Here is a 26,481-nt window from a genome sequence, read left to right as displayed (position 1 = left end):
AGACCCTGATCTAACAGTCCAATAAGGCTCTCAGATGTCACACCACTGCATGCAGTCATGCATCCCATGCTAACATGGGTGATACAGCAGAGACCAAAGCAGAAAACTCCCTGCCCATCAGGAGCTGACGCACAGGGAACAGGCAGGGCCAGAATCTGATCAACTCAGTCTCCATTTAGTGCACTTTCCAAACAGCCAACTGAAGATGTTGCAGCGTCTTGGGTGATTATTTATGTGATTCTTGAAGGAGGCTTTTTTCATTATTTGGCTCATAGATTTTATGGTTTAGAATTAGATGGAGTGAAGCATAAATATTAATTTTAACGTCTAGTTCAGCACTTGGATAAATTGAATTAGCATATGTTACCTCCAAAATGCCAAATAGTTTTCCATGGAGCTCTATTTAGGAAAAAAACATTTATCTTTAGTGAGAGGATTTAACAAAAACCCTGCCTCTTAGGGACATGTAAATAGTAGGAAATTTATGGCACCATGGTTTCTAGTACTACAGGAGCCAGTTATCAAATTGTTTCCTGCAGAGGCTGAACTCTAACAAAAACACAGTCTTCACACTCCTAAACACCAATGCTACATCCCTTTCCTCTAGCCAGCAGTTTCCTCTGTACCATCAACTTGGGGTTCTCCTTCCTGTTTATAATAACGCCATTCTATTACCTTGTATACTAAGAAAAACAGATGTCATGTTCTTCTTTTTTCTTAGAAATGATCACAAATCCAGGAAGCCGTTGAAGCTAGTTTGAAAAGCATTAAAGTCTTTTGTGTGAATATATAAAAAGAAGAGGATAGCAAAATATCATAAAACTGCACACCCCATAGTGGCATATTATGTATTCCCTATAGTGCTAAGAGTTAGTATCCCTTATTATTACTCACCTCTGCCCAGTGGTTTTTTTTGAGATTTATTTAGACATCCTCAAAAATAACAGTACACCTAACAATTATTTTTTAAAAGTCTTCATCTAACATAAAAATAAGTTGCAATATGAAAAGAGAAAACATAATGCTACATCTTTCACAGATTTAAGTTATTATTGCTTTCCTACTAAAATATTACTTCCATAATTAAGAGAATTAAAGATAGCCAAAGGAGTACACTATCCTTAATATTAATGTAGGGCATTATTCTTTCTTATATGTTATCATTACATTGTTTTCTTTTTTGACATAAACTAAAAAACAAACAGAAAAAAAAAACAAAGGATACACCTGACATTAAAAATCCAGAAGGAGGGCTGGCCCGGTGGCGTAGTGGTTAAGTTCACGCACTCCACTTCGGCAGCCCAGAGTTCCTGGGTTCAGATCCCAGGCGCGGACCTACGCACAGCTCATCAAGCCATGCTGTGGCAGCATTCCATACACAAAATAGAGGAAGATGGGCATGGATGTTAGCTGAGGGCTAATCTTGCTCAGCAAAAAGAGGAAGATTGGCAGTGGATGATAGCTCAAGGGTGATCTTCCTCACCAAAAAAAAAAAAAAAAATCAAGAAGGAATAATGAAAGCATTGTCTCTTTGGCATTTGCCAAAGGAATGGTTCATTCACTGAGTTACCTAAACCTTTATTTTCAAAGTAGATAGTTTACAAATAAGACTATCAAAACATTTTTTGGCACTCTTCACTCAACACATGCCACATTTAGGACAGGCCAAATCATTCTACTTGGCATTTGACTGCCCAAAAGATACTTGCTAAAGAGACCCACGGCCTCAACATAGATATCAGAGTGAGCTAAGAAAGTATTTTTGTGTATACTCTGCTAATATTGGTAGATTTTATATTAAAAAAAATTTAGAAATTATTCCAAATCATCATGTGTTTTTTCCCTAATAGATACAAAGGAAAAATGCTATGGAAACTCCTAATGAGAACCATAATCCCACATTAAAAGCATTCACATTAATCTGATTATTAAATCCCTGAGTTGTATCTCTCAGGTTTAACTGTTTCAGCAACGTCTTTATTCCATTCATCAATAGAAGAAGAAAAAAAATCAGAATGGTCCAATTGGAAAAAAGTCAAATTGAGAGAATACGAAGTCCTAAAATTCCTTTAAGGAATAGATAAAAACAGGCTCCATGGATCAGATATTCAGACATATTTTATTTGCAAAATAAATTTCACAAAGAATTTTCTACTCCTTTTGTTTTCTAGCTGTTTGGCTATTTATATTCTAGCTATTTTGGATAATTTCACATCATTTTGTACTCAAGGGCAAAATATTCTAATAAGTATATGATTTTCTCTTCCATTGTTTTTTTTTTTATGTCCATTATCAACTTTCCTGCTACAGCCAATTCTGAAGAAACTGGTTTATAATTTTCAATTTAGTCTTAAACATATGACGTCACATTTTATAAATTACTTGAGAGCAAGAACATAACATCAAGTGCGCTTTAAAATATAATCTACCACTTTTATGATTTTTAAAAGTTGCCATATTGAGGAAAATATGCCTTTGAATGAAATCACTTCTGGTTCCAGTATGACTGGCCATAAAATTACAGCCAATATTTATTTTATAAATATTTATAATGTTATAATAATATATAGAGCTGTTTTCATGGGGGTTGTTTTCCCTGGATGCTCTCCATCTCCTGGCTCTCCTGCCCAAATTCACCAATTCTCCCAGACTCTGTTCAAAATCTCACTTTCTGCAGGATCAGCCCTCCCACTGAGCTCTCCTCATTCTGGAATCCACACTTGTGTCTGTACTGCTCTGGCTGGGGACTGGAGAAGGCTGTGTGGAGGAGCGGTCACCTTAGCTGAGAAGGAATTGAGTAAAAATCTGATATGCAGAAACGGGCGGAGGAGGGCATTCCAGGAGCAGAAGCAGGGTGGGGGGGTAGAAGAGTAACAACATTGTTCAAATTAGAGCTGAAAGACCAGCAGGAGCCAGACGCCACTCAAACACGCAAAGGTAAATTCTCAAAGGCTTCTAACCTATGGGCTGACATAAGCAGGGCAGAGCTTTAGGATGATTACTTTAGTCCCTACAATTTCAAGGGCTGGCCAATCTCCTGCAGGATGGTATAAGCCTCTTGAGGACAAGGATCACGTCTTATCCTTTGTGATTCATTGAACCTGACAGATGCACACCAAGATCTTTCTTATTAAGATAAAAAGTAATGTTAATTCTGAGGTATAATTATTAGAATTATATCTTTTATGAAAGAATCTCACATCAGAAATAATTTTCATCTTCCCAAATGTAGGAAGACAGGCTTACGGCAAATACTAATGTCTATAAAATCTTACTTTGAAATGATTTATCAACTAAGCCTAAAATTGTGTTCTTCATATATTTCCCAACTGTAAAAATAGACAGAATTGACCCTAAAAATAACAAATAGATTTTATATACCATTTTATAGTTCACAGGGTATCCTAAAGATCCTCAAAGTCACCGTAGGTTTGGTTACTACCCCTGTTTTATATATGAAGAAACTGAAAGTAGGGGAGATTGCCTGGGAAAACACATCTCACCACAGAAGCTGGAGCCTTGGTTTTCCCATTCCAAATCCCAGGGCTGTGGCTACACTTAGCTGTCTCCCAAGGACCATCCACAATCATTTCCTACCAGGTCAGAAGAGGCTACTTAATGGGACTGCTCTACTCCACAGTCAACAGACCAGGAAGAGATTTTACTCAGAGGCTGATGAATGTAGTTTTAAAAGCTGCTTCGTCTGCCGGGGCTAACTCAATCCCACTAAATAGACAACCAAATGACAAGAGAGAAAAACACCAATTTTCTAGCTTAAATGTATTTATCAGGAAGGTGAATGCCACCTTTTTCCTTCTGATGCAGAAATAGCTTTCTGTTTTTAATTACTGGAACAGTTTTACTATACTCAGAGATAAGAGGCATCAGCATAGAATTTTAAATTCCATAGTGACAGAGCTAATATAAATATGAGCTGAAGTTGGATATATACTAATGTGTGCTTACACATTATCTGGCAGTGATACTGGATTGGCTACACTGTCTTTAGACATTGCGAAGACTTGGCTTTAAAGCTTAATTAAATCTTTTTCAAAAACCCCTCAAACAAATTCTGGGAAGACATGTTATAAATGATACAAAAAAATTCCATGTTGGCCTTTGAAAACAGTAACATTTAATAAGTCCAAAACATAATCAAAGAAAAATTTAAACATCAAGAAACACAAGTTATACAACAAACAAACATACAGACACAGAGAATAGATTGGTGGTTACCAGACGGGAAGGGGAGAGGAGGGAGGGCAAAAGGGGTAAAAGGGGCACATGTAAACAGTGATGGGTGGAACTAGCCTTTTGGTGGTGAACACAATATAGCCTACACAGAAGTCGAAATATAATGATGTATACCTGAAATTTACATGTTATGAACCAATATGACCGCGATAAAAAATTAATTAAATAAAAAAGAAAATTATCATTATTTGAATCTGAAAATAATAGTAAAAAAATAAACCCAAGTTATAAAGTTGCAAAAATCCAGAAAATAGATGTCAACTTACCATTTGGGCAAACCCTGAGTAAGAACCTTGCAGGCACACCCAGTCTCGAGTCTGGTACTAATCTTCCTGTATTGATAAACTTATCCTAAAAATGCTGATATTGCTCACAACAGTTTTGCTACTCCTTTTTTGGAATGCATTCTGACTTGGTTTATAAGACATAGAAGAAAATCAGTATCTCCACTTCATTCACATCTTGATTTTCTCAGTTAAACTAAATATCTTCGCACCCCTTGTTCAGACTTGTCTGCAAATTACTTTGTCAGTTTCCAAAAAAGACGAAGATTAGCTGTCAGTAAGATATTCATAAGCCTGTGACACAAGCACTGAGTAATGCCACCTACCTTTTAGTTTTGTGGAGAAGTTAACATGTGATGTGAACAGTTTATGGAAATGCATTCTTCACAAGACAGTCTTTGCAGATTTAGGTGTAAGTGTTTTAACATTTAAATGAATAATTGCATAAGCTAAACTCCGAGTACAGAGAAACAGCATTTGTATTTATTACTTCGTGTTTTGTTTAAAAAAAAACCATAACAACTTGTTAGAGGCTGTAATACTTCCAAATTTTTGTTTTGAAAACTTCATTATGGAAAATTTCAGACGTATCTAAAAGTAGAGAGAGCAATATAAAGAAGTCAATGTACTCACTGCCCAGCTGCAATCGTTAACAACATAGTCAACTTTGTCTCATTTATACTCTTAGTCAGTCCCTGTCCCCACTGTCACAGAATTATATTGAAGCAAATCTCCGATGTCCTATCATTCCCTTCTTAAATAATTCAGTATGTATCTCTAAAAGATTAAGGATCTTTTAAAAATATAAGCACAATATTATTTTCAAACCTAAAAGAAAATAAAACTCCTCATTATCATCAAATATCCACCCAGTCAATAAATGTACCTAAGTCACAGAAAAGAAAGTCAAATGTCAAGGAAAACATCACCCTGAAAGACAAAATACTCAAAAATGAGCCATTCCCCTGCAATGAAAAGGAAACAGCACTTTCTTAAAGCAGAGAGCTGGAGGTCAGGGGCTTTAATGGGGGGGAGGGGGGTCCAAGAATGGTTTGCAAAATTTCTAACATGTGCATATGAACAATTTTTTTCTTGGTTGATAGCATTCAGCAGAATGTCAAGCAGCTTGAGACCCAAAACATTTAAAGACCATCTGCCCTTGGTTATGACTGTGCGTGCTTAGTGGCATATCACCTCACACTGCCAGGAAGGATTAGTCAAGTAGAGAAATAAATCCCCCTAAAATAACTTAGGGATCAAATTGAATTCAACTCAGCATGTACTGAGCACACACTAGGTGCAAGACGCTGGGTTACACTCTTGAGAAACAAGCGTAAATTAGTCCTAGTTAATTTATAGTCTGGAAGGAGAAGGAATCAAATAGATTAATAATAACTATACTAGAATGTCCTGAAAAGGTGCCTGCTTTGGGCATTTTCACAGAGATCCAGAGGAAGAAGCAATTTAGGGGGTGGGGAAGACTAGAGCTCACAAGAAGATAGGAGACGATTAGAAGATGCCAATAATTGTACCAGCAACTCCTGTGTAAAGATTTTATTTATCCCCTTTGCTGAGGGACATGAATAAATGTGTTTACTAGGTCTGTATTCTCACTGGATGGGGTGGGAGGGATGATCATGAAAGCTGGAGAGAAAAGGTTACATATAAGTAGTATCTTGAAAGTTGAGCGGTTCATAAGATCTGGGGAGGAGAGAGAATCAGTGAAGAGGGAAGGGAAGTCATTCCAGAAAGAGAGAAGCAGGAACAAAGGGGTGGAAATTACTGGTAAGTGAGGGAACCAGCAGTGTGGTGACCTTAGAGCAGAGCGTGTGGGAGGGGCTGGCTGACTGGAAATGCTGGCTGGGACCAGAAGTTGGAGCCTCCCAGGCTAGACTTGGGTCTCTATTCTGTGGCCAGTGGAAAGCCATTGACACATTTTAAGTGAATCAGTTCGGTCTTTCAGAACATGTTTCATCTTCGGGCGGATGACGGGTGCTCAGTGTTTACTGAAGTGATGGTTCCTTGAATTAGCTGGATGGGGCGAGGTGAGAGAGAAGCAGGCTACTTAGGAATCCATTGCAATAGGCCAGGGGAGGTCTAGGGTGGGAGTAGCAGAAAAGAGATGAGGAGACACATATAGGATTTCAGATATTTCAGAAATCATTGTTTTTAAAAGAGTGAAGAAAGAAATGGAAGAGACCAAAGCGTCATACCAATTCAATTACACAGTGTTAGTATACTTCTATTTCTGCCAAAAAAAAAAAAGTAGAAATAGACATATAAGCTATAAATCATAAAGTATCTCAGGAAGGATATGACAGAAATAGATAACATAGGTTGCAGGGCACGGAGAAGGGACTGGGGAAAGAGGTAGGAGAGAGGCTTTTGTCCCTTTGGCATGCTGAACCACATGAATGTATTATCCACTAGCTAGTTAGAATATATACTTTCCCCCTTACTGCCAGCCACATAGGCAGAGAATAGAGAAAAGAGAAAAGGTTTTGGAGAAAGATCTAGGTTTTAATTCTGGCTCCCACACTTCCTAACTGTGAGGCCATGGTCAAATTAATTAACTTCTTTTAGTTCTGTCCTCTTATTTGCAGAAATATGGATAATATTGGCTAATTCCTAGGTCACTATAACAATGATTAAAATAATCCTATACAAAGCATCTGGTAGAATATCTGGCACAGACTAAATACTCACTAAGTAGTAGCTATTTTATTATCAAGTAAAAGAAAACTTCTTTGATGTAAATACATTCTTAGCACAAGAAAAGTTCTTTAATCTAGTCTCAGGTATGCTCATTAGCTAATCTTATTTCCAAATTAAAAATTTACACTGTACAAAATGAATAAGGTAATCCATTTGATGAACAGTATTCATTATGTGTCTGTTTCTAGAAATTGAAACATATTCTTTACCTGCATTTCTAGGTAGAAGTTAGCTTTTGACTTTAAATGTCATTTACTCTAAGTTTACTGAAGTCATGTATTCATAGTGGACTAAATACCAACCAGGGGCCATAAGGCATCAAGAAAATAGATAATAAATTGCTATCCTCGAGGAACTGACAACCCCAGCAAGACAAACAGGTGTGACCTTCAAGTAACCATGGCCCAAATTTGGCACAAGAGATGGAAATACTGGCAATGAAGTACCCAATTCTAGCCATGCATCCGCTGCAAGATGTTAAGTCACATGTTAGGGGAGGTTACTAGCAAACATTTTCTTAGGTTTGTGGGTTCCTTCTGCATGATACTGTGTTTTAAATCAACTGTAATTGTGGCACTAATAGCATTCTAAGTGTTACAAAAGATTGGTCACTCTCACTCTCAAAAGCCTTACTACTTGTTGTGTGAACAGCCACATCATTATTAAAGCAACATTCAACAAAAGTTTCCTTGTTATACATTGAGACGAATAATTTCAGACCATTTTCATGTGAGATGTTCTGGCTCAGATCTGCCCCAGCCTCTAAAGATGAAGCCTTAGAAAAGAAAACAGCTGGGGTTTAGAAAAGATTTTTGTGAAAGGCAGGAAATAATGATGAACATCTTCCAGGATTCAGAAGTGTTAGTGAATACTTCAAAAAAATGAAGGCATAAGGCCACAGGAAAATGCATTTCATTTTATATATGGCACTGTGGGGAGAAAGAGTGGTGGTAGGGGATGCTTAACAAAAACCATCTAGATAGTTATTCAAATATTTCTCTTCGAAGCAGATGGGTCTTGGGAGAAACATCAGTACTAGTCTGTAGAGAAACAACAGCAAAACCTAAACACTAATTTCTAAAGAAGCTTTCATTGATGCCATCAATATGTTATGGTTGCACACCCTGGAGGAATAATTGACTTCATTTTAGCAAGCAGTCCTGTTACTGAGCCACAGGAGGGTACACACTTGTATGTACCCGCCAGCTACCTATGGTCTAAGCTCGAGGCTACATATTACAGTTGAATTGAGGTTGGATTAAGAGGCTAATCTAAGGCTATATATAGACAGCAACACCAATTTAATCTCCGCCCCCTACCCCTCCCCTCCCTATTTCCATAAATCTTAAGATCTGAGTTACAAAGAGACTGGGAACTCTAGCAGAGCGACGAAGAGGCCCTTCCTCCCCCCAAGCGGTCTCTCATAAACGAAGTATTAGTGCAAGTGGAAATTGGTTCCAAATATCCTTAACAGGCACCATAGGGCGATCAGATCCGGTTTTCTTCTACAGCTTCCACAGAGGCCAGAGGAGATGACAAGTAGAGGCGGGGGGGAGGCGTTTTGAGGCTTGCCAAAAGAGAACTACCTTCTCCCGAGACTACTTTCATCACGCGTTCACCTCGCTCGTAATGGGGAGCTCTCCTCCCCACCCCACCCCTAGCCCAGAGCCCCAGCCTCCCGGGAGCCGCATCTGGCGCTGCCACGCACGAGGCGAAGTGCACCCGCCACTTCCCGCCGCGTGGCCGACCCCCGCGCGCTCGCAGTCCCAGGGTCTCCCGCGGCGGCCAAATGTGGCAAGTGGCGGGTCTTCACTCCAGGGCACTGCTACGCGGTATATGTGATGGTAAGGGGTGGAGGGGAAGCTTCTCCACCGAGAGGCAGGAAGCCGCCCCAGCAGGCACATGCTTCCCCGCGGCTAGCGCCGGTCCGGGTGAAGCCCCCGGCGAGGCGGCGCACGCCGCTCCCGCAGCCCTCCCGGCTCCCTCGGCCCCACCTGGGTTGCTTCTCACCTGTCCGAGGAGGTAGCGGCGACGCGCGAGGCTGGGGGGCTGCGGCGATTCCGGCAGCGGCGTTGGCAGCGGCGGCAGCAGCGGCAACGGCGGCGGCAGACAATGGAGGAGTGAAGGACAGACACATTGACATCGACACACGGAGCCCGGCGCAGCCCCGCCTCCCGCACCGCCCCTGCCTCCTTGGCCACCCCCTGCCGGAGCCGCCCCACTCCCGGGGAAATGAGGAAGGTGTAGCGAGAACAGGGGACCTCTGTACCCCCTTAGCAGCCATAATCGGACACCGAACTTCTAGGTAGAGAATTTTAAATATTGCATGTCCTTAACTCTCTGACTTGACTGGACGGGGTGGAGGAACGTGTAAGAGGAATTTAATTCCCCCCCTCTGGTTTTCTCTATTTGGTTTTTCCTCCCCAGGCTGCTCCAATGGGAGTCTCCCGCTGCCGCCTCCTGCAGCTCCTCCTCCCGGCCGGACCAATGACGCGCGGGGGGCGGGGACTGCCGCTGGGCCTGCAGACACCGCCGGCCCGGCTCGCCCGAGCTCGCCCGCTGCTCGCCGGCCCGGCAGAGGGAGGAGAGAATACGAACGCTTCCGCGGCTGGCTGCTCAGTGTCGTGGTTGCCTCATTGCGGCTGGCAGTCCTACCACAGACACATCGTTTCTTTTTAATACTTCCAAAGAAACTGAAAAACCTTCAAGCTGGCGGGAGCAATGGTTCACATAAAGAAAGGCGAGCTGACCCAGGAGGAAAAGGAGCTGCTGGAAGTCATCGGGAAAGGTATGGGTGCTGGGCTGCGATGGGGGCGCTGCCAGCCTGGCCGGGGGGGTGGTGGAGCCTGGGAGGGACCCCTGGGCTCGGCTGACCCTTGGCTGCGGTTCTGCGAGGTTGGCAGCCTGGGACCGGGAAATGGTGTTTCTCCCTTTGGTCTGGGACCCCGTTGCGGGGGCGGAGCGGTGGGGAGGGAAAAGTACTGCTGGGAAGAATGCAGAGGCTCGTCCTCTAAATCAGCTTTGGAAAGGGACACATTTCCAGGCTCTATTTCACATTATAGAGAGTGACCCTGGGGTGTGGGCCCCAGGATGTGCATTCTTCAAAACTCCTCGGGTGATTTTGACCACGGTCCGTCTTGGCGACAGTGACCTGGTAGTTTCAGGTTCTTAGACGCGTGTCTAAAGGGCCGTTTCGACTTCCGGAGGCCGAAAGATCTGGATGCTTTGGATGTCCCCGCCCCCGCTTGGGGGTGGAGGGAGCTCCCAGTGAGAGGGGTTCTTTATAAGGGCACAGAACTAGGTCTGTAATTTGCCTCATTGAGGCTTCTGCGTCCAGGGCCTCCCTGGCTTCCTTCGAGAAGCCCACGGCCGCCTCAGGAACCCGAAGAGAAGCGAGGAGATGTGGCGAGGCGCAGCTCTCGGCGCACTTGGCACCGCCGGGATCTTCTGATCGCTCTTTCCATTCCACTCTCCCAACGCGTGTCCCACTTCCGCCGCTCGGGGTCGTAGGAAGGGAGACTCAGGCCCCGGGGACGAGCCAGAAGCCGTGTTTTCCTCTCAGTTCCCGAGAAGATGTCCCAGAGGAGTTCCCCGCTAAGTCCCGTTACCTGGCAGGTGACATCAGTGTGACTACGTGGCTTCTCCTGACCCGTCACGGCGCAGGGATGAGGGTGCTGCGTGGGACTGCGGGCACAGTTAATGTGGTTGTTTTAAGCTCAAGAATGAGATAGGCACGCCTGCCCTCGAATGGCAGAGAGGCAAGTCATTGCAACATAAAGGCTTCCCGGTTTCCAGTCTTCTGTCTATCCAGGTAGCCAGGCTCAAATCTGGACCCCGCAGAGAGTAAGGCAGATTTAGTCTTCATAGTGACGAGGAAAGTCTAAATGTAAAGGAGGAAAAAAAAATCGGATTTGAGCTCAACAGGTGCTGATGAGCTGAGCCCACCCCGTCTGATCTCAACAGTTGTAAGTCAATCACAGCTCTATTTATCCTAAGTGTCCTTTGCCTAGAATTGTAGGACTTTTGAGTTGGTGTTTTCATTGTTTGTTCTGCACGGTTCCCGCTGACCTACTTGGCACTGCAGTCTTTCTATTCTGTCTGTCTCTGGGTAATTTCTTCCTGCCTTTGGTGGCACTGGAATTCAATTCAGCAAACACATGAGTCCCCAGTGTGTGCCAGGTACTGTGCTGGGCAAAAAGGAGACAAAGGATCAACTCAAAATCCACCAGGGATGCAAATTCTGTTTTTTAAATAGTGCAGGGCTATCATGTTCTCTCAAAAGTTTAAACCAGTGAGCAGTTATTGTAAAGTGAGTCTCTGAAAGGGGCAGGTGGTAGTGGGGGGGGGGGGGAATCCTTGGATATATTCTTAGGTGTCTGCCAGTTTTTATTTTAAAGACTAAATGAAAGAGAATTAATGGGACTTTAGTCTGGTTAGTGCTGTGATATTTCTGGGCCCACATCCTGCATAAAGTTGCACCAGTGACAGACGCTGTGTTTCACCAATTTGTTTGGCCCCAGCCCATGAGAAGAGAACTGAGATGGACTTAGTATGTGATACATTCTTGTCAAGTGAAGGTCTGTGGGTCATCACTATACGCTCAAAGAAAAGTAATGCAAAATGTGAGAAAATAGCAACTATAGCAAACGTTTATTGAATGTTATTATGAGCCAGGCATAATTCTTAGCTCTCTACATGTATTGATGCATTTAATCTTGATGAGCTAGGAATTTTTAAGCTACAGCATTCCTAACCATGCAGGTCTGATTTGGAATCCTACCTCAATCATTTGCTGGTGATGTGGCCTTGGGCAAGTTACTGCTTCTGAGCTTCTCCCTGTGAAAAATGGTACCCACTTCACAACGTTGTTGTGAGGATGAAATGAGTATGGAAAGCATTTAAAATACTATTTGTGTTGCTGTTATTATGGTAAATATGGTATTCTCCACTTTGTAGACAAGGAAACTGGGGAACTGAGAAGTTAGATAACTTGCCCAATGTCACACAGGTAATAAGTGGCAGAGCAGAGATATTATGTGGCCCATAGTCCTAGAAATATGTGGGCTTGAAAACAGACTAAACAAAAATGAAGCCAGCACCATAAGAGTCCGTACCATATTCGCTTTGAGAGGCAATTTAATTTCAGCAAAACATTATCATCTGTCAAGTTAAGTTAATTTTAATTTTAAATGTTGTTGATTTTGTAGTTTTGTGTGCATTTAATTTGTAAAATAATTTTTGGTTTATAGTTGAATTACATAAGCAGAGTTTATATTTGTACTCTAATAATTAGGCTTCTTTTTTTAAGCAGATGGGTGGAGTTCTAATTTTTTTTTCTTTGGTACGTTTCTCAACATTGAGAAGCACTAGATCAGTCAGTGCTAGCACTTGGAACTAACAGTACATTTTCAGCCAAGTGTGACCTGTCATCTTGGCCAATCTGAAATAAACTCAGCAGATTTTTGAGTGTCTCCCTTCTGCCAATCACTGCCCTCCAGAAGTTAAGCAGACTGTAAGTGGAACTTACCGTCCAAAGAATACTGCACATTGCTTCTGGGCACGTTTAGAACAATTTCTTCTTCTGAGAGAATTCACGTGCTAGGTATTCTACAGATTGTGTATTTGTTAGAATGCCAAAAAGAAGTTCCAGATGAAACCGAGAAGCTGTTTCCTATATACCCATTTAAATCATAGTTGATGACAGCATCCATTTCCCAACATTTAAGAAGAGAAAATTGAAATCACTGAAGCGAATTTAACTGGCTTATATTACTTGTAGATTGACCCACTCTTCTAAGTTCAGATATCCTTTTCATTAAGCACTATTTTAAAATAAATTAAACCTTCTTTAAGCGTGTGAACCAGATCTTCCGTTACTTTTCTTGTTTAGTACCTGAAATCCCTGGGATCACTGTTGCTGACTTAACAAGAAAGTAAGGTATTTACTGTTTATTTTTGCATTATTTGTGTAAAAGGAGCTGTGAAACAGGCTTAGATGATAAAGTTTATTTCACCAACTTTACTGAAGTGTAATTAAAGTACAATAAATGGTACATAAAGTGGACACTTTTTTAAATCAGTTTTGACTTATGTATACATCCATGAAACTGTCACTACAATTAAGATAATGAACAGTTCTATCACCCCCAAAAGGTTCTTCATGCCCCTTTGTAATCTGTCACTCCCTCCACCCCTCTCTCCACGCAACCACTGATAGGGTTCTGTCTCTATTGATTGGATTTCTCTGTTCTAGAATTTTATATAAGTGGAATCATATAAATCATAGTTGTGTTTTGTTTTTTGCAGGGCTTTCATTCAGCGTCATGATTTTTAAGTTCATTCATGATGTTTATTTCTTATTTCAATGGTTTGTTTCTTCTTTTTTCCTTTATTTCCATTGTATAGATATACCACTATTTGCTTATCCATTCCCATTGATGGACATTTCTGTTCTTTCCAATTTTGAACTATTAAAAAAAGATCCTGCTCTAAGGTCCTGTGTAGTTAATAATGTTATTTCTAGTATCTTTATGGTCTAGAAAGATTCAGGTCTGCTAATAATCAATTATAGTATAGAGTTCAAAGAAAAATTTAACTTAAAATATATAGTTACCATGAACTATATGACTGGGCAGGTTATGCAACCTCTATCAGCTTCATTGTCTTCATTTACAAAACAACAGCTCTTTTAGATACTCTAATTTTTATGTAGTGATTCATATTCCTAACTTAAGACCATTTTGTTACAAAGTCTAAAAGTAGATATAAGTAGGAGAACTTATAGAAAATTCACACTAAACAAATGCACTATTTCAAAATGTATGTTATAATTAGAAGTCTACTTTAAAAATACATTTTTAACTATATATCTAATTAAATAAATATCCATATATTGTTATTTTAAAATTTAGCCACTTTAAATGTTTTATACATTTTTTTACTTATACATAAACATTATAGCAACTAACAAGCCAAATAGTTTTTTAAATATTTTACTTGGATATAAATTCCTTAAAGCATCCCTTTTCTTCGGGGATCCCACTAAATGATTCAAACTCATACATATTCAGTTCTCATGGTTATCTGATAGATTGCTGGAAACAGAAATGTTACAAGTTTGTTCGTTTCTCCCTTTCTGTTTGTTTTGGCTACATCTCTTTTGTCTTCAGTAGAGAGTAATGGTCCCAATCTAGATATTAGAAATGTTACGATGAATTATATTGTGCTGCTCTGGATATAAAATAACAAGAGCATCTAATATGCACTGAGGGTGCACAGTGTGCCCCACGTTAGGACAAGCCCTTAGTCCTCCTCAGAATCCTCTGAGATGGGTACTACTCTCTCTGCTTCATAGATGAGGAGGCTGAGGGTTTACAGGACTTGTTCCATCTCATAGTGCTCCTGAAAGGGCTGCAGTGTGGTAGCAGAGAGGAAGTAACAGTGAGAGTATCACTGTTAGCATCGTGTCTTCTCTGCTAAAATGCTGGCCCATCCAGATGGCCAGGCTAGATGATTAATCCCACCCTAATGAAGCAGGTGGGGTTGTGTTTTTTTCTTTGGTTTGAGCGACTTGGAGAAATTTTCAAAAGGGAAACCAATCATTAAATACTACTTTCATCAGTAGTAGGTCTGTTAATTTTTGTCTCCACTGAAGATAAATGTTGGCTCATTTCACATTCCCCTTAGAGTACTGTATTTCCCCATCTTAAAAGTTTGTTAAATCATATTTCACTCATTTCTTTTCCAGAGTGAAGCAATTAATTTTTCAAACTTATTTGCAAAACATTGTTGGAGAATCTACTGTGGACACTAAGGAATGACCAAAAATAAAAATCGTTCTGCGTGAGCCGTGTGTCTCACATTTCCATGCTATTCTAGACCTTCTGTAGTTTCCTACTAACGTCATTAAATTAGGAACACGGATTTAGAAATCATCGCAAGTTTTTCCTCTTGGGGTATTTTGCTCATCTATTTTCCAAAATCTGTTCTTGTTCTCTAGAAGCCCAAACCATTTCAGAAAAATTTTCTCATCCTGGTCCCTGCGTTTCCAAAGACTACCTGGTGTTCAGTGGGGTGTTAGTGCACGCTTCATCTTTTTTTTTTTTTTTTTTTTCCAATTGCTCCTTCGCTAGACAGATTTAACTTCTATTGTTGGCCATTGAGCTAAACATTTTATAGGATTATTGGTCTGTTCTCTAACATGAGCCAAATGTTTATGATTGTAATCCCCATCCACCTCCTAACATGTAGCAGGCTTTGACATGCTCAGAATCTCTATAGTATTCTCCTTTTACTGTGTAAACATCTCCTGGTCAGATGGAAAATAACTTCAGTTATTCCTCAGTGGATAATGGGATTCAGCTGAAGCCTCTTCCTCAAGTGAAATTGGGGTGTGGGAGTTTTTGTTCTATTTTAATTCCTCTCTAAAGATGTTTGAGAATCTCTGATGAGAAGCCACAAGTATGGATAAGCTTCCATGTAGAACTTGCTAGCATGCTTGAAGGCTTTCCGCTTTCATCCTGTAGCCATTCAGCCAGTGATATCCACTGCCCTCAGATGGAGTACAGGGTCAGAAAAATGCACTATTTACAGAATAGCTGCTGTCTTAATCCAGGGACTTGTAAATCATTCACTTGACATTTCCGCAGCAGAGCCATTTCTCTGTCTCCCCTCTGTTGGTGAGGGGCATTCGGATGCTTGCTTAAGAAGCAGGTTGGGGAGGAAGAAGCATGCCAATCTTTATTCTGCATTCCACCTTTAACTCTGGAAGACTAGCAGAATTTAGCACATTCTTGAACTATAATTCTAAATTTAAAGAGGAGAAATAACTCCTAGTTGGGAGATACTTCTATTCGTTTATGTCCTTTTAGAGGAGAGGCTTATCTCATCCTTTCTCCCTGAGAACATTCAATTTCGTCATTCTCTTCCCAGTCAAACAGGAAATTTTTTGTCAGAACGTGTGACTGGCTCTTATTAATGATGATAATAGCAACATTCTCTCCTGCAACTGCATGCTTTTGTCAGTAGGTCTTACTGAAGACTGGAAAAAACTGACAGTTGTGGCCCAATTACAGCTTATTTCCAAATTTACAGAGACTGACCTTCAGGTTTACATTAAATGACTTGCAGCGTGAGAGTCTGAACACTGACCATAGGACACTTTTATATAGTACCAGGCTTTAAAGATGTGTTTACCTAAGCATTTCCAAACCAAGAATTCTATTATAAGCATGCCATCAATTCACAGGGCCTAGCAATGGCAAAGTATATAAATACTGACTGTATTTTGAACTCCAATTATTACATTGACTGGAATTTAAGCTTTAGATAGTGGATTGGACCAGGAGCCCTTTAAGATTTGTTTCATTATTAAGAGTCTCATGCTTTGTGGTTATTGTATTACTGCCAAAAGGAAAATGAGGCCAATTTAATATACTCTAAGGTCAGTGGAAGTAAAAACAAGGAGCTATTTTAGTTTCTGTGAATCTGTTCTTCTGGATAATTATTGTGTGGAATAAACAGTATGTAATTGATGCTTTATATCTTACCAACCTAACCTGACAAGTCTTAGTTTTACAAATAACCCTTTAAAGTTTGTTTCCTTGATGTTAGATTTTTTCCTATTGTAATGATAAATAACTTTACTTTGCATTTTTTTTTTTTTTTTAGGTACTGTCCAAGAAGCTGGAACACTATTAGCCAGCAAGAATGTTCGTGTCAACTGCTTGGATGAGGTAAAATAAAAAAAGTTTAATAAAGTGTTTTACTTCCTATGAGAATGGATAATATATAAAATCTAATAATAAGAGTTGTTTCTAGCATTTGTGCTCAAGTTATACTAATCTCTAGACCAAATGTAAGCAGACAGGTCGCAAAAGACAAGCATGTAAAAACATGTTTAATTTTATTAGTAATCAGATAAGTGACAATTAAACCAAAAATCATATCATTTCTTGTGAAATGTAGGAAACATTGAACTTTTTTGTGCTAATTGATTGGGTGTAAATTGACATCACATTATGGAGAATGTATGTCATTTTTAGCTGACATTTTAGAATATGTGTCATTTTTAAATGTGCCTACCTTTGATCTACCAATTCTACTTCTAGGGAAAGTTAACTAGGGAAAGTAACTCAACTTTATAGAACAATTGCTATCCAAAATAACTTTCTGAGACAATGCCAATGTCTATTCTGAGCTATCCAGTATGGGAGCCATTAGCCATGTGTGGCTAGTGGCTCCTCTGTTATATAGCACAGTTCTAGTGCTAGAAAGTTAACTGAACTTCAGTTTCTCATGCAGAAGGAGACGAGGTTTTGTTAACTCTTTACCCACACATGGGTAGCAAAATTAATATCAGACAAAATAAAGTTTAAAGCAAAAAAAAAATTAATAGATGAAGACTCTTTCTTATAGATTAAATTAATAATCCACCAAGAACATACCAGCCTTTAGCCTTCACTTATAAGCTTATACGCTTTGAGGTTCATAAAGAAAAAGATAGAATTCAAAGGAGAAATTTGTAAGACCATAATGGTACCTTTTAGAAACCAACAGATTAAGTAGAAAAAAATAATCCAGGGGACAGAAAATTTGTATAATCTAATTAACAGTCTATGCACTATATGTGAGACAGAAAAAAATAGTACATCTCCTTTTTACATGGAACAATGCTAAAAATTAGTCTATGTATTATACAATTTTATAAATGAAATTTTGGCTAATTTCAGACAAGTTCACCAAATGCAGTATAATACATTGAAAATAAACAAAAATATGATTCAAATAATAAAATATGTCACCTGAAATTTTTTTTAATTCTGAATGGTTCTTGGATAAAAGAAGAAATAGAAGTAGAAATTGCTTACTATTTAGAACTGAAGATATTTATCAAAAGCTGTGTTATGTGGCCAAAGCAATATTCAGAGGAAATTTTGTAGCATTTATTTGTACTTTCAATCTTTGTGGTGTTCTGAGCTTTCAACTCATGAAATTAGAAAAAAAGAGTGAGGCCTACTCAGAAACTAGAAGAAATATATTAAGAAAAATAAAATAGAAATAAAAATTTTAAAAAGCCTTCGAGCACAAGCAACAAGAAAAAATAAAAATTAAAAACTTCTGTGCTTAAAAGCACACTATCAAGAGAGTGAAAAGACAATCCATAGAATAATTTTAGAAATCATATCTGATAAAGGACTTATAACTAGAAAGTTAAAAACTCATACAACTCAATAATAAAAAAGACAAATAACCCTATCAGAAAAAGGGCAAAGGATCTAAATAGACATTGCTCCAAAGAAGATATACAAATGACCAATAATGCACATGAAAAAATGCTCAACATTAGCTGCCAGGGAAATGCAACTCAAAGCCACAATGAGATGCCACTTCACACCCACTAGGATGACTATAATAGCAAAGATAGATAATAACAATTATTGATGAGGATGTGGAAAAATTGGAACCCTCATACATTGCTGGCAGGAATATAATGGTACAGCTGCTCTAGAAAACAGGTTGGCAGTTCCTCAAATAATTAAACATAGAGTTACCACATGACCTAGCAATCCTAGGCATATACCTGAGAAAAATAAAACGTATGTCAACACAAAAACTTGCACATGAATGTTTATAGCAGCATTATTTATAATAGCCAAAGATGGAAACAACCCAAACGTCCGTCAACTCATGAGTGAATAAACAAAATGTAGTATATCCATATAACAATATTATTCAATCATAAAAAGGAATGAAGTACTGAAATGAAAGGAATGAAAACATTATGCCAAGTAAAAGAGCCAGTCACAAAAGACTAAATATTATGTGATTTCATTTATAGGAGTTGTTCAAAATAGGCAAATCCATAGAGACAGAAAGTAGACTAGTGGTTGCCTAGGGCTGGGTAAGGGGGCAGGGGGAAGAAATGAGAATGACTGCTAATGGGTTTGGGGTTTCTTTTGGAGGTGACAAAAATATTCTAAAATTGATTGTGGTGATGGTGGCACAACTCTGCAAATATACTAAAAACTAATTGTACCACTTTAAATGGGTGAATTGTATGGTATGTTAATTATATCTGAATAAAGCTGTTAAAAAAGAAAAAGAAAAAAGTGATCAATTTAAGACCAAAAAAATAGACACAATTTGGAAAGTATAAGTAAGAAAATGGTATGTATAAACACCAAGAAATTAAGAGAGAACATAAATGCAATTATAAAGGAAATTGTTGTAACTTTTTTGTCAATATACTTGAAAGCCCATATGAAAGTAGTAACTTTGTAGGAAAATAAAAATGAACATATTCATCTCATATAGAAGTAGAAAAACTAGAATAATTAAGGAAGAATTATGTAAGTGTATTTAAATGCCAACTACCTTCTAAAGCTGCAAACTTGAGTAAGCTTTACAAAACCTTCAGACTAATTAATTCTCATTTTACACAAACTGTACCAGTAGTTCATAAAAAGACAGAAACATACCCAACTCACTTGATAAGGTTAGCATAGTGTTGATGCCAAAATAGGAATAAGCCCAAGAAAACTATGGGCTCAATTCACTTTGTAAATACAGATGCAAAAACACCATGTAAAATATTAGCAAGTTGGTTGGTAGTATGTCAAAAGAATAAGACATCATAACCAAGTAAGATTTCTCCAAAAATGATAGGATGGTTCAGTTTTAGAAAATCTTTCAATGTAATTCACTATATTACAGAATAAAAGAGAAACAAATATGATTAACTCAACAGATACTATAATGCATTTGATAAAATTAAACAACCACTGATGGTAAAAACTCTTAGATGAAGATAGAATGAATCTTCTACAACTTGATAAAAAAAAAGTTTGCAGAAACCTTCCACAAACATTGGCGTCCTACTTAACGTTAAAACATTAGATACACTCCCGTGTTTAATATTAAAACCTTAGAAGCACTAAGATCAAAACAAGGAGATTCCTGGAGATTCTGAGTGAACTGCAGACGGATCTGGCCTCCTTGATGTTCCTTGAACGCAATGCTCCTCTCCCCCAAGGAGTTTTGCCCTTGCATTCCCTTTACCTGGAGCATTGGTCCTCTAGTTATTTACATCCTTTGCTTCCTCACTCCCTTCAGAGCTTTTTGAAATGCAACCTACCCAGAGTGACATTCCTTCTTTGTCCTTTTAAAAATAATAATCTCCTCTTTCCTGCTGGCATTCCCTCTCCCTATTACTCCATGTTATTTCCCTGTAGCATGTATATCACCATCTGCCTTGTCACCCCTACTAAAATTGAAGTGCCAGCGACTTAGATTGTCATGGCATAGAATTTGTCCATTGCTAGCCACAGTACATAGATAGATATATTAGGCACTCAGTAAATATCTGCTGAATGAATGCATGCTGTATTTAATGATATAGAATTGTCACCCAATAGACTAATATTGATGAATTCTTTGATTTAAGATTTATAGGAGAGAAACTTTAATTATTTTTAGGGTCATTGTATCTAAAGAATTGTAGCAGCTCATTTTTCATGCAATTTAGTTAAGCAGACTTCTTCCAAGGTTGTCTTTGGGAAATGACCAGGAGGTGAGAATTTTTACTCTTAGATTTCATCGAATCTATGATGTCATAGATTTTAAGACTCATCCAGATTTCAGAGATATTAAAAAATGAGGGAAGTGGAGACTGATGGTAATTTATAAGATTCTAGTATTTGTAAAGTACAACTCAGTTTCAGAGATGTTAAAATATGAAATGAAATGCTTCTTAGAAGAGATGATTGCATATAACATTTTATGACACCTTATCACTACCTTCCTAATTTGAGCAGAGATGGACATTGAGTATTTTATTTTTCTATCTGATACTAAGTTATTCCATATTTATAACTAGAACATGACACTTTATTTAATGAGGTAACATTGGTTTGTAACATTGTATAAATTTCGGTTGTACATCATTATATTTCTACTTCTTTATAGACTGCATCGTGTTCACCACCTAAAGGCTAGTTGCCATTCGTCACAGTACAAATGTGCCTCTTTATCTCTTCCACCCTCTCCCCACCTCTCTTCCCCTCTGGTAACCACCAATCTGTTCTCTGTGTCTATGTGTTTGTTTGTAGAATATGACATTTAAAATTTAATTTAACTATTTTAAACATGGGAATATTCTCTTCTAGTAGATTAGCAGTATTGTTTTGAATTATTCAATTTGGTTTTTTGATATTTACACTGAAATACTATAAAAATACTAGAAAGACTAGAAAGTTTATAGTATGGTAGCTTTATATCTGTATGGAACATCAGAATTTATTAACATCACTTCTTTTTTTCTTTATCCATTTAAATGTTTCCATGAATAACAGGTAGTACTAGAAGTAAGATAATGCATACTAATCACTGCACTCAGAATTTATAATTTTCTTTGCATTATTCTAAATTCTTATAACCCAAAACTGAACTAAGAGATGGGAAAGTGTATGTGATACCCACTTGTTTGAAAAGCTTAGTATAAATTTGTCATTTCTCACAAGTTTGGCTTCTAATACCGAGCACTGAAATTTGATATGGGAAATACATACACTGTGTTATAAACATGACAAAAGCGACAGGTTCAGAGATTGCACAGCAAATGATATGATTGGGATAGCTCATTACCTCTTTGGAAAGAAGCTCTCTCATTGGTTGACTCTAAAAACCAGTCCCTGCAAAGAAGACAGCTAGTCAACAGGAAAGAGCAAACAAGAAAAGAGAAAGAGAGAGAAAAGTTTTTTTTTTGAAAAATGAGAGGAAAGGGAAGCAACAGGTAAATGGGCAGAAGTGATTAACACAGATGACAGTTAAAACACAAGCAGACATAGGAAACTGAGGACAATATCAGATCCCAAAGCTTTGCACATTTGCTTTGCTCTTAAGCATATTGTCATATTGTGTTGAAAGCTGCTTTTTTAATTTTTTTAAACTATGAGACAGTTCTGCAGTCTCAGGAATAATCATTCTCAGAGCTAGATAACTTCTAGTTGTAGGATGGGATTGCTGGGTGATTGACTGCCCACCTGCACTGTGTCCTTCCTTTCTCCGCAGGCTACACACGAGCCTCTTACGTACAGGTTATATCGTCCTTTAGGGGCTATCACCCTAGGCAAGCTCTGAATACATTTTGCCTCATTCAAAAGGTAATGACCATATAGTCCATTCTCACTCCCTTAAAGTACTCCATTGGCTGCCTCTGTACAATGAGATTTTGATTATTCACACCCAGCCAACCACCCCCAACATTTAAATACCCCATCCTTGTAGATACACCTGTTACCGCCCAACATGGGGCCTTCTGCTCGCCGCAAGACATGCCAATAGTGGCAAGAGGCAAGGTGGTAGGAGAAAATGGACTTTTAATTACAGCTTGCTAGCAAGAGGGAAGATGGCTGACTCATGTCCAAAAGAACCATCTTAAGGGGGCACAAAATCTGACAGTAGTTATATAGGCCATTGGGTTATTGAGGAGGGGGTTAGGAATGTTGACCTTCTGGTGTTACAGACTGGGAGTGCCACACCAGATCTTTCAGTTTTCACTGAGGATGGCTATCAGCATAGACTCTCTGTTCAGGGGTCATCACATTAAAAAGCAGTTATCACCTTATCGCAGCTGGGAGGAAAATGCACAAGCAGGGGTCATAAAATCTACAGAGCAGTTAGATTTCCTGGAGGGTGCATATCCAGCTGGGTTAGTTTGTCAGAGGTCATTCAAAGTTACAATAGAGTTTTTCTTTTCTACAATATGGCTTCCCTTATGTCAACCTTGTCTTGAGCTGGTATCACACCCAATAAGAGAGTCTTAACATTATAATCTTATCATTTTTCCATTACTACTCTCGAGAAACTTTGACTATTCCTACTGAATTGCCTCTTGTATGACCACCTGAAAGGTCCCAGCCTCCTTATAATTCTCACATCAGCAACTCCCTGAGAATATTGATGGCATATGTTCATAATAGTAGTCTAGAATCATCAAGAACAATTCAAATTATGTTAGCATTCTAAGATTTACTAATGTAAGAGATTATATGTTTTAGAGAGATTATTATCCAAAACAACGTTGAAATTCTAGCACTTATAGAGTTTATCCTGGGTTACTGAGAAACTTACAGGGAACAGCTTGTTTATTTATCCACCAAATAGTTTTAGATACTCAACATTTAAGGTTGGATGTTTTGTTGGATATGCACAAAACATATGGAGACTAAACAATGTAGTCTGGTGTAAATACCACGAACCACTTCTCCATGTTTATATAGTCATATATATGACCAAGTCATATGTAGGATCAAAATGTAAATGTGATTTTGGGGATCATTGTTTTTAAAGTGATATCACTATAATATATATCTCCCATGTCTTGTTTTTCTCATTGGCAGTAATTCATGGAAATTTCTCCAATTCAATAGATACAGATGAATTCAGTTAATACCTTCATAATATTCCGTGTTATGGATATACCATACTTTATTCAACTTTCCCCTTGTACACATTCTATTTGTTTTGAGATTTTTTTCTTAGTGTTTATTTATTTATTTATTTATTTTTTTATGCATTTGTATCTGCTTGTTCCTTTGTTTCTCCAGAAGCTAAGTGTGTATCGTAGAGATGAGAGCCCTTGTAAATTTGGTTTCTGGTCCCTGCCCCAGCCATTTTACTAGTCATGTGAGGTTGAGCAAGTCTTCTCTGAGTCTTTTTGCTAATCTGTAGAAAAACCTCAGGTAATAAAACCATCTTTTTTCCTCAGCAGTTTTTGGGGGATCCAAGTGGGAAAGTGAATATAAAAATACTCTACCGATTATAAAGATGATTTTATTAATTCATGTTTATTTTATGTTTTTAATTTAATTGCAGGAATTGTTCAAAGATAGGGGGAAAGGTAAATAAGTATAGTTAATATCTTTTTCCTTCCTATTGAAGAATGGAATGACTCCTCTAATGCATGCTGCATATAAAGGAAAACTTGATATGTGCAAATTACTTTTACGACACGGAGCTGATGTAAATTGTCATCAACATGAACATGGATACACAGCCCTCATGTTTGCTGCACTTTCTGGTGAAGTTTTGTCATTTATTTTAATGTATTGATATTAGTCGCCTATACAAATTTGTTATAAGTACATATATTTTTTAAAATTATATGCACCTTTATTATAGTAATTTTAAGATTAAATCTTATGAAAAAAATGGTGGGAATTAGTTTTAAAAAGCTGTAATGTATGAAATATGTTATATAGTTAATTTGGTGATGTTTCTTTAGTTATTTAAATTAATTGATTCTTTGTATTGACAATATATTTTGTGTAAAGTTGTGGAGCTGGAGCTATTATACTTTCAAGTTAGTTCCTTTGATATTTTATATCTTTATATTTTGAAGTAATATGAAAACTTCTTTGTTGTTTTCTTGAGAAAATAGCTGCTATGATAGAGCTGTCTGTTTGCTTCACTGACATTTATATACTAAATATGATGATCCATTTAGAAACTTACTCTGATTCATGTTGCTTATGATTTGCTGAATAAAGACAATTGGGAAATATTATCTAAAATTAAGTGGAGTTATCTGTAATTGCTACAGTTTTTTAAGAAAATAAAGATGTAATATAATACTATCATACTTTAAAACTAGTAATCTGTATTTTTAAAATTCTGGAACAGGAAAGCATTTCTAAGCATGGTATAAAATATAGAATTCAAAATGGACAACATTGCCCAATTTGATTACATAAAATTTTAACATTTCCGTATATAGGATATATCATACATAGAGTTAAAATACAAATAAAAAACTAAGGAAAATATTTATTACATATCCTACAGGGTAATATCATTATATATGAAGAGTTCTTATAAATCAATTAGAAAACAGCAAATACTACAATAGAAAATTGGATAGAAAATTGAACAGAGAACAAAAGAAATACAACCGGCTCATAAACATGGAACACTTCCACCAGTAATCAATGAAATGGAGATTGGAACAATAAATGATCATTTGTCACTTATCATATTGGCAAAGGTTAAGAAGGAGTGATAATGCCCAGCATTGGCATAGGGACTTCTTTGCTCTGTTTTGGAGAGTGTACATCAACCCAGCCTTGTGGAAGGCAGCCTGACACAATGCACTTAACATATGTATAACCTTTGATCCTGCAGTGTTTTCCAGGAACTGTTCCTAAGGAAATCATAATTCAAACTTGGAAAAATTAATAGAAAATGCTGTTCACTGAGTATAGTTTATAATAGCAAGATACCTGTAATTATTTCCTTAGTGAAAGAATGCAAATGGAATAACTATGGATGTTTAGTTAGAAAAAAGTGTAGAAAGATAGACCCCCAGCTGTTAATAGTTGTTCCAGGGCCTAGAGGTATGAGGGATGGGATGGGTTAGTAGATATTAAGAGGGGACTTCTAGTCATTTTATCTCTTCTGTCTTTGTTTTTGACATTTTTTGTGGTTTTGGCTTTATATTAAGCAGTATTATTAGGAAAAACATACTTGTTTTGGTAAAAAAAGTGATACTCAATTCCATACCATTTTTGTATTGCTTGATGTGTTTTCTAGAAAATAAGGTTAATTTCTATGTGGGTTCTGTAGCATTTTACTCTTTACTGTAATTATGATTTATATTTTGGAAAAAAATGAAAATATTCACAAGATGGAAACCTAAAACTAAGTGGAAAAAAAGGGTACAGATTATTTAGAAGGAAGTATTTGGATTGTGCCTTTCTTAATATTAACAAACAAGTTCCCTTTTTACTCTAGGTAATAAAGACATCACGTGGGTAATGTTGGAAGCTGGTGCCGAGACAGATGTTGTTAACTCCGTAGGAAGAACAGCAGCTCAGATGGCAGCCTTTGTGGGTGAGTTGTTTTGTTTTTTGTTTTTTTTTGTGAGGAATATCAACCCTGAGCTAACATCCATGCCAATCTTCCTCTTTTTGCTGAGGAAAATTGGCCCTGAGCTAACATCCGTGCCCATCTTCCTTCACTTTATGTGGGACACCAGCACAGCATGGCCTGACAAGCAGTGCGTCAGTGCGCGCCCAGGACCCGAACCCGGGCCGCCAGCAGTGAAGCACGCGCACCCTTAACCGCTACGCCACAAGGCCGGCCCCTGTGGGTGAGTTTTTATGGCAGTTTTACATTAGGTTATATTCAGAATTTCCCCTGTGGAAAAAATACCAGTTTGCTTCTCGGAGTA

At 38.1% G+C, this 26,481-nt stretch overlaps 2 protein-coding genes across 2 annotated transcripts in view; one reads left to right on the top strand and one right to left on the bottom strand.

Annotated features, from left to right (window-relative positions):
- The window catches only part of BZW2 (basic leucine zipper and W2 domains 2), a 61,667-nt gene extending 52,296 nt beyond the window's left edge, over positions 1-9,371 (bottom strand). Inside the window, exon 1 of the mRNA XM_058526654.1 lies at positions 9,264-9,371. The gene's annotated coding sequence lies outside the window, so the exon portion shown is untranslated. The remainder of the gene's footprint in view (positions 1-9,263) is intronic.
- A 442-nt stretch (positions 9,372-9,813) lies between these two features.
- ANKMY2 (ankyrin repeat and MYND domain containing 2) overlaps positions 9,814-26,481 on the top strand; it is a 40,356-nt gene continuing 23,688 nt past the window's right edge. Inside the window, exons 1-4 of the mRNA XM_058526642.1 lie at positions 9,814-10,041; positions 16,923-16,987; positions 24,195-24,333; positions 26,043-26,141. Coding sequence (XP_058382625.1) covers positions 9,975-10,041; positions 16,923-16,987; positions 24,195-24,333; positions 26,043-26,141 — 370 coding nt within the window. The 5' untranslated portion in view covers positions 9,814-9,974. The remainder of the gene's footprint in view (positions 10,042-16,922; positions 16,988-24,194; positions 24,334-26,042; positions 26,142-26,481) is intronic.

Source organism: Diceros bicornis, chromosome 3 (assembly GCF_020826845.1).
Source record: "Diceros bicornis minor isolate mBicDic1 chromosome 3, mDicBic1.mat.cur, whole genome shotgun sequence".
Taxonomy (NCBI): domain Eukaryota; kingdom Metazoa; phylum Chordata; class Mammalia; order Perissodactyla; family Rhinocerotidae; genus Diceros; species Diceros bicornis.
The sequence above is the reverse complement of the archived record's forward strand: the minus strand, read 5'-3'. Positions and strand labels throughout refer to the sequence as shown.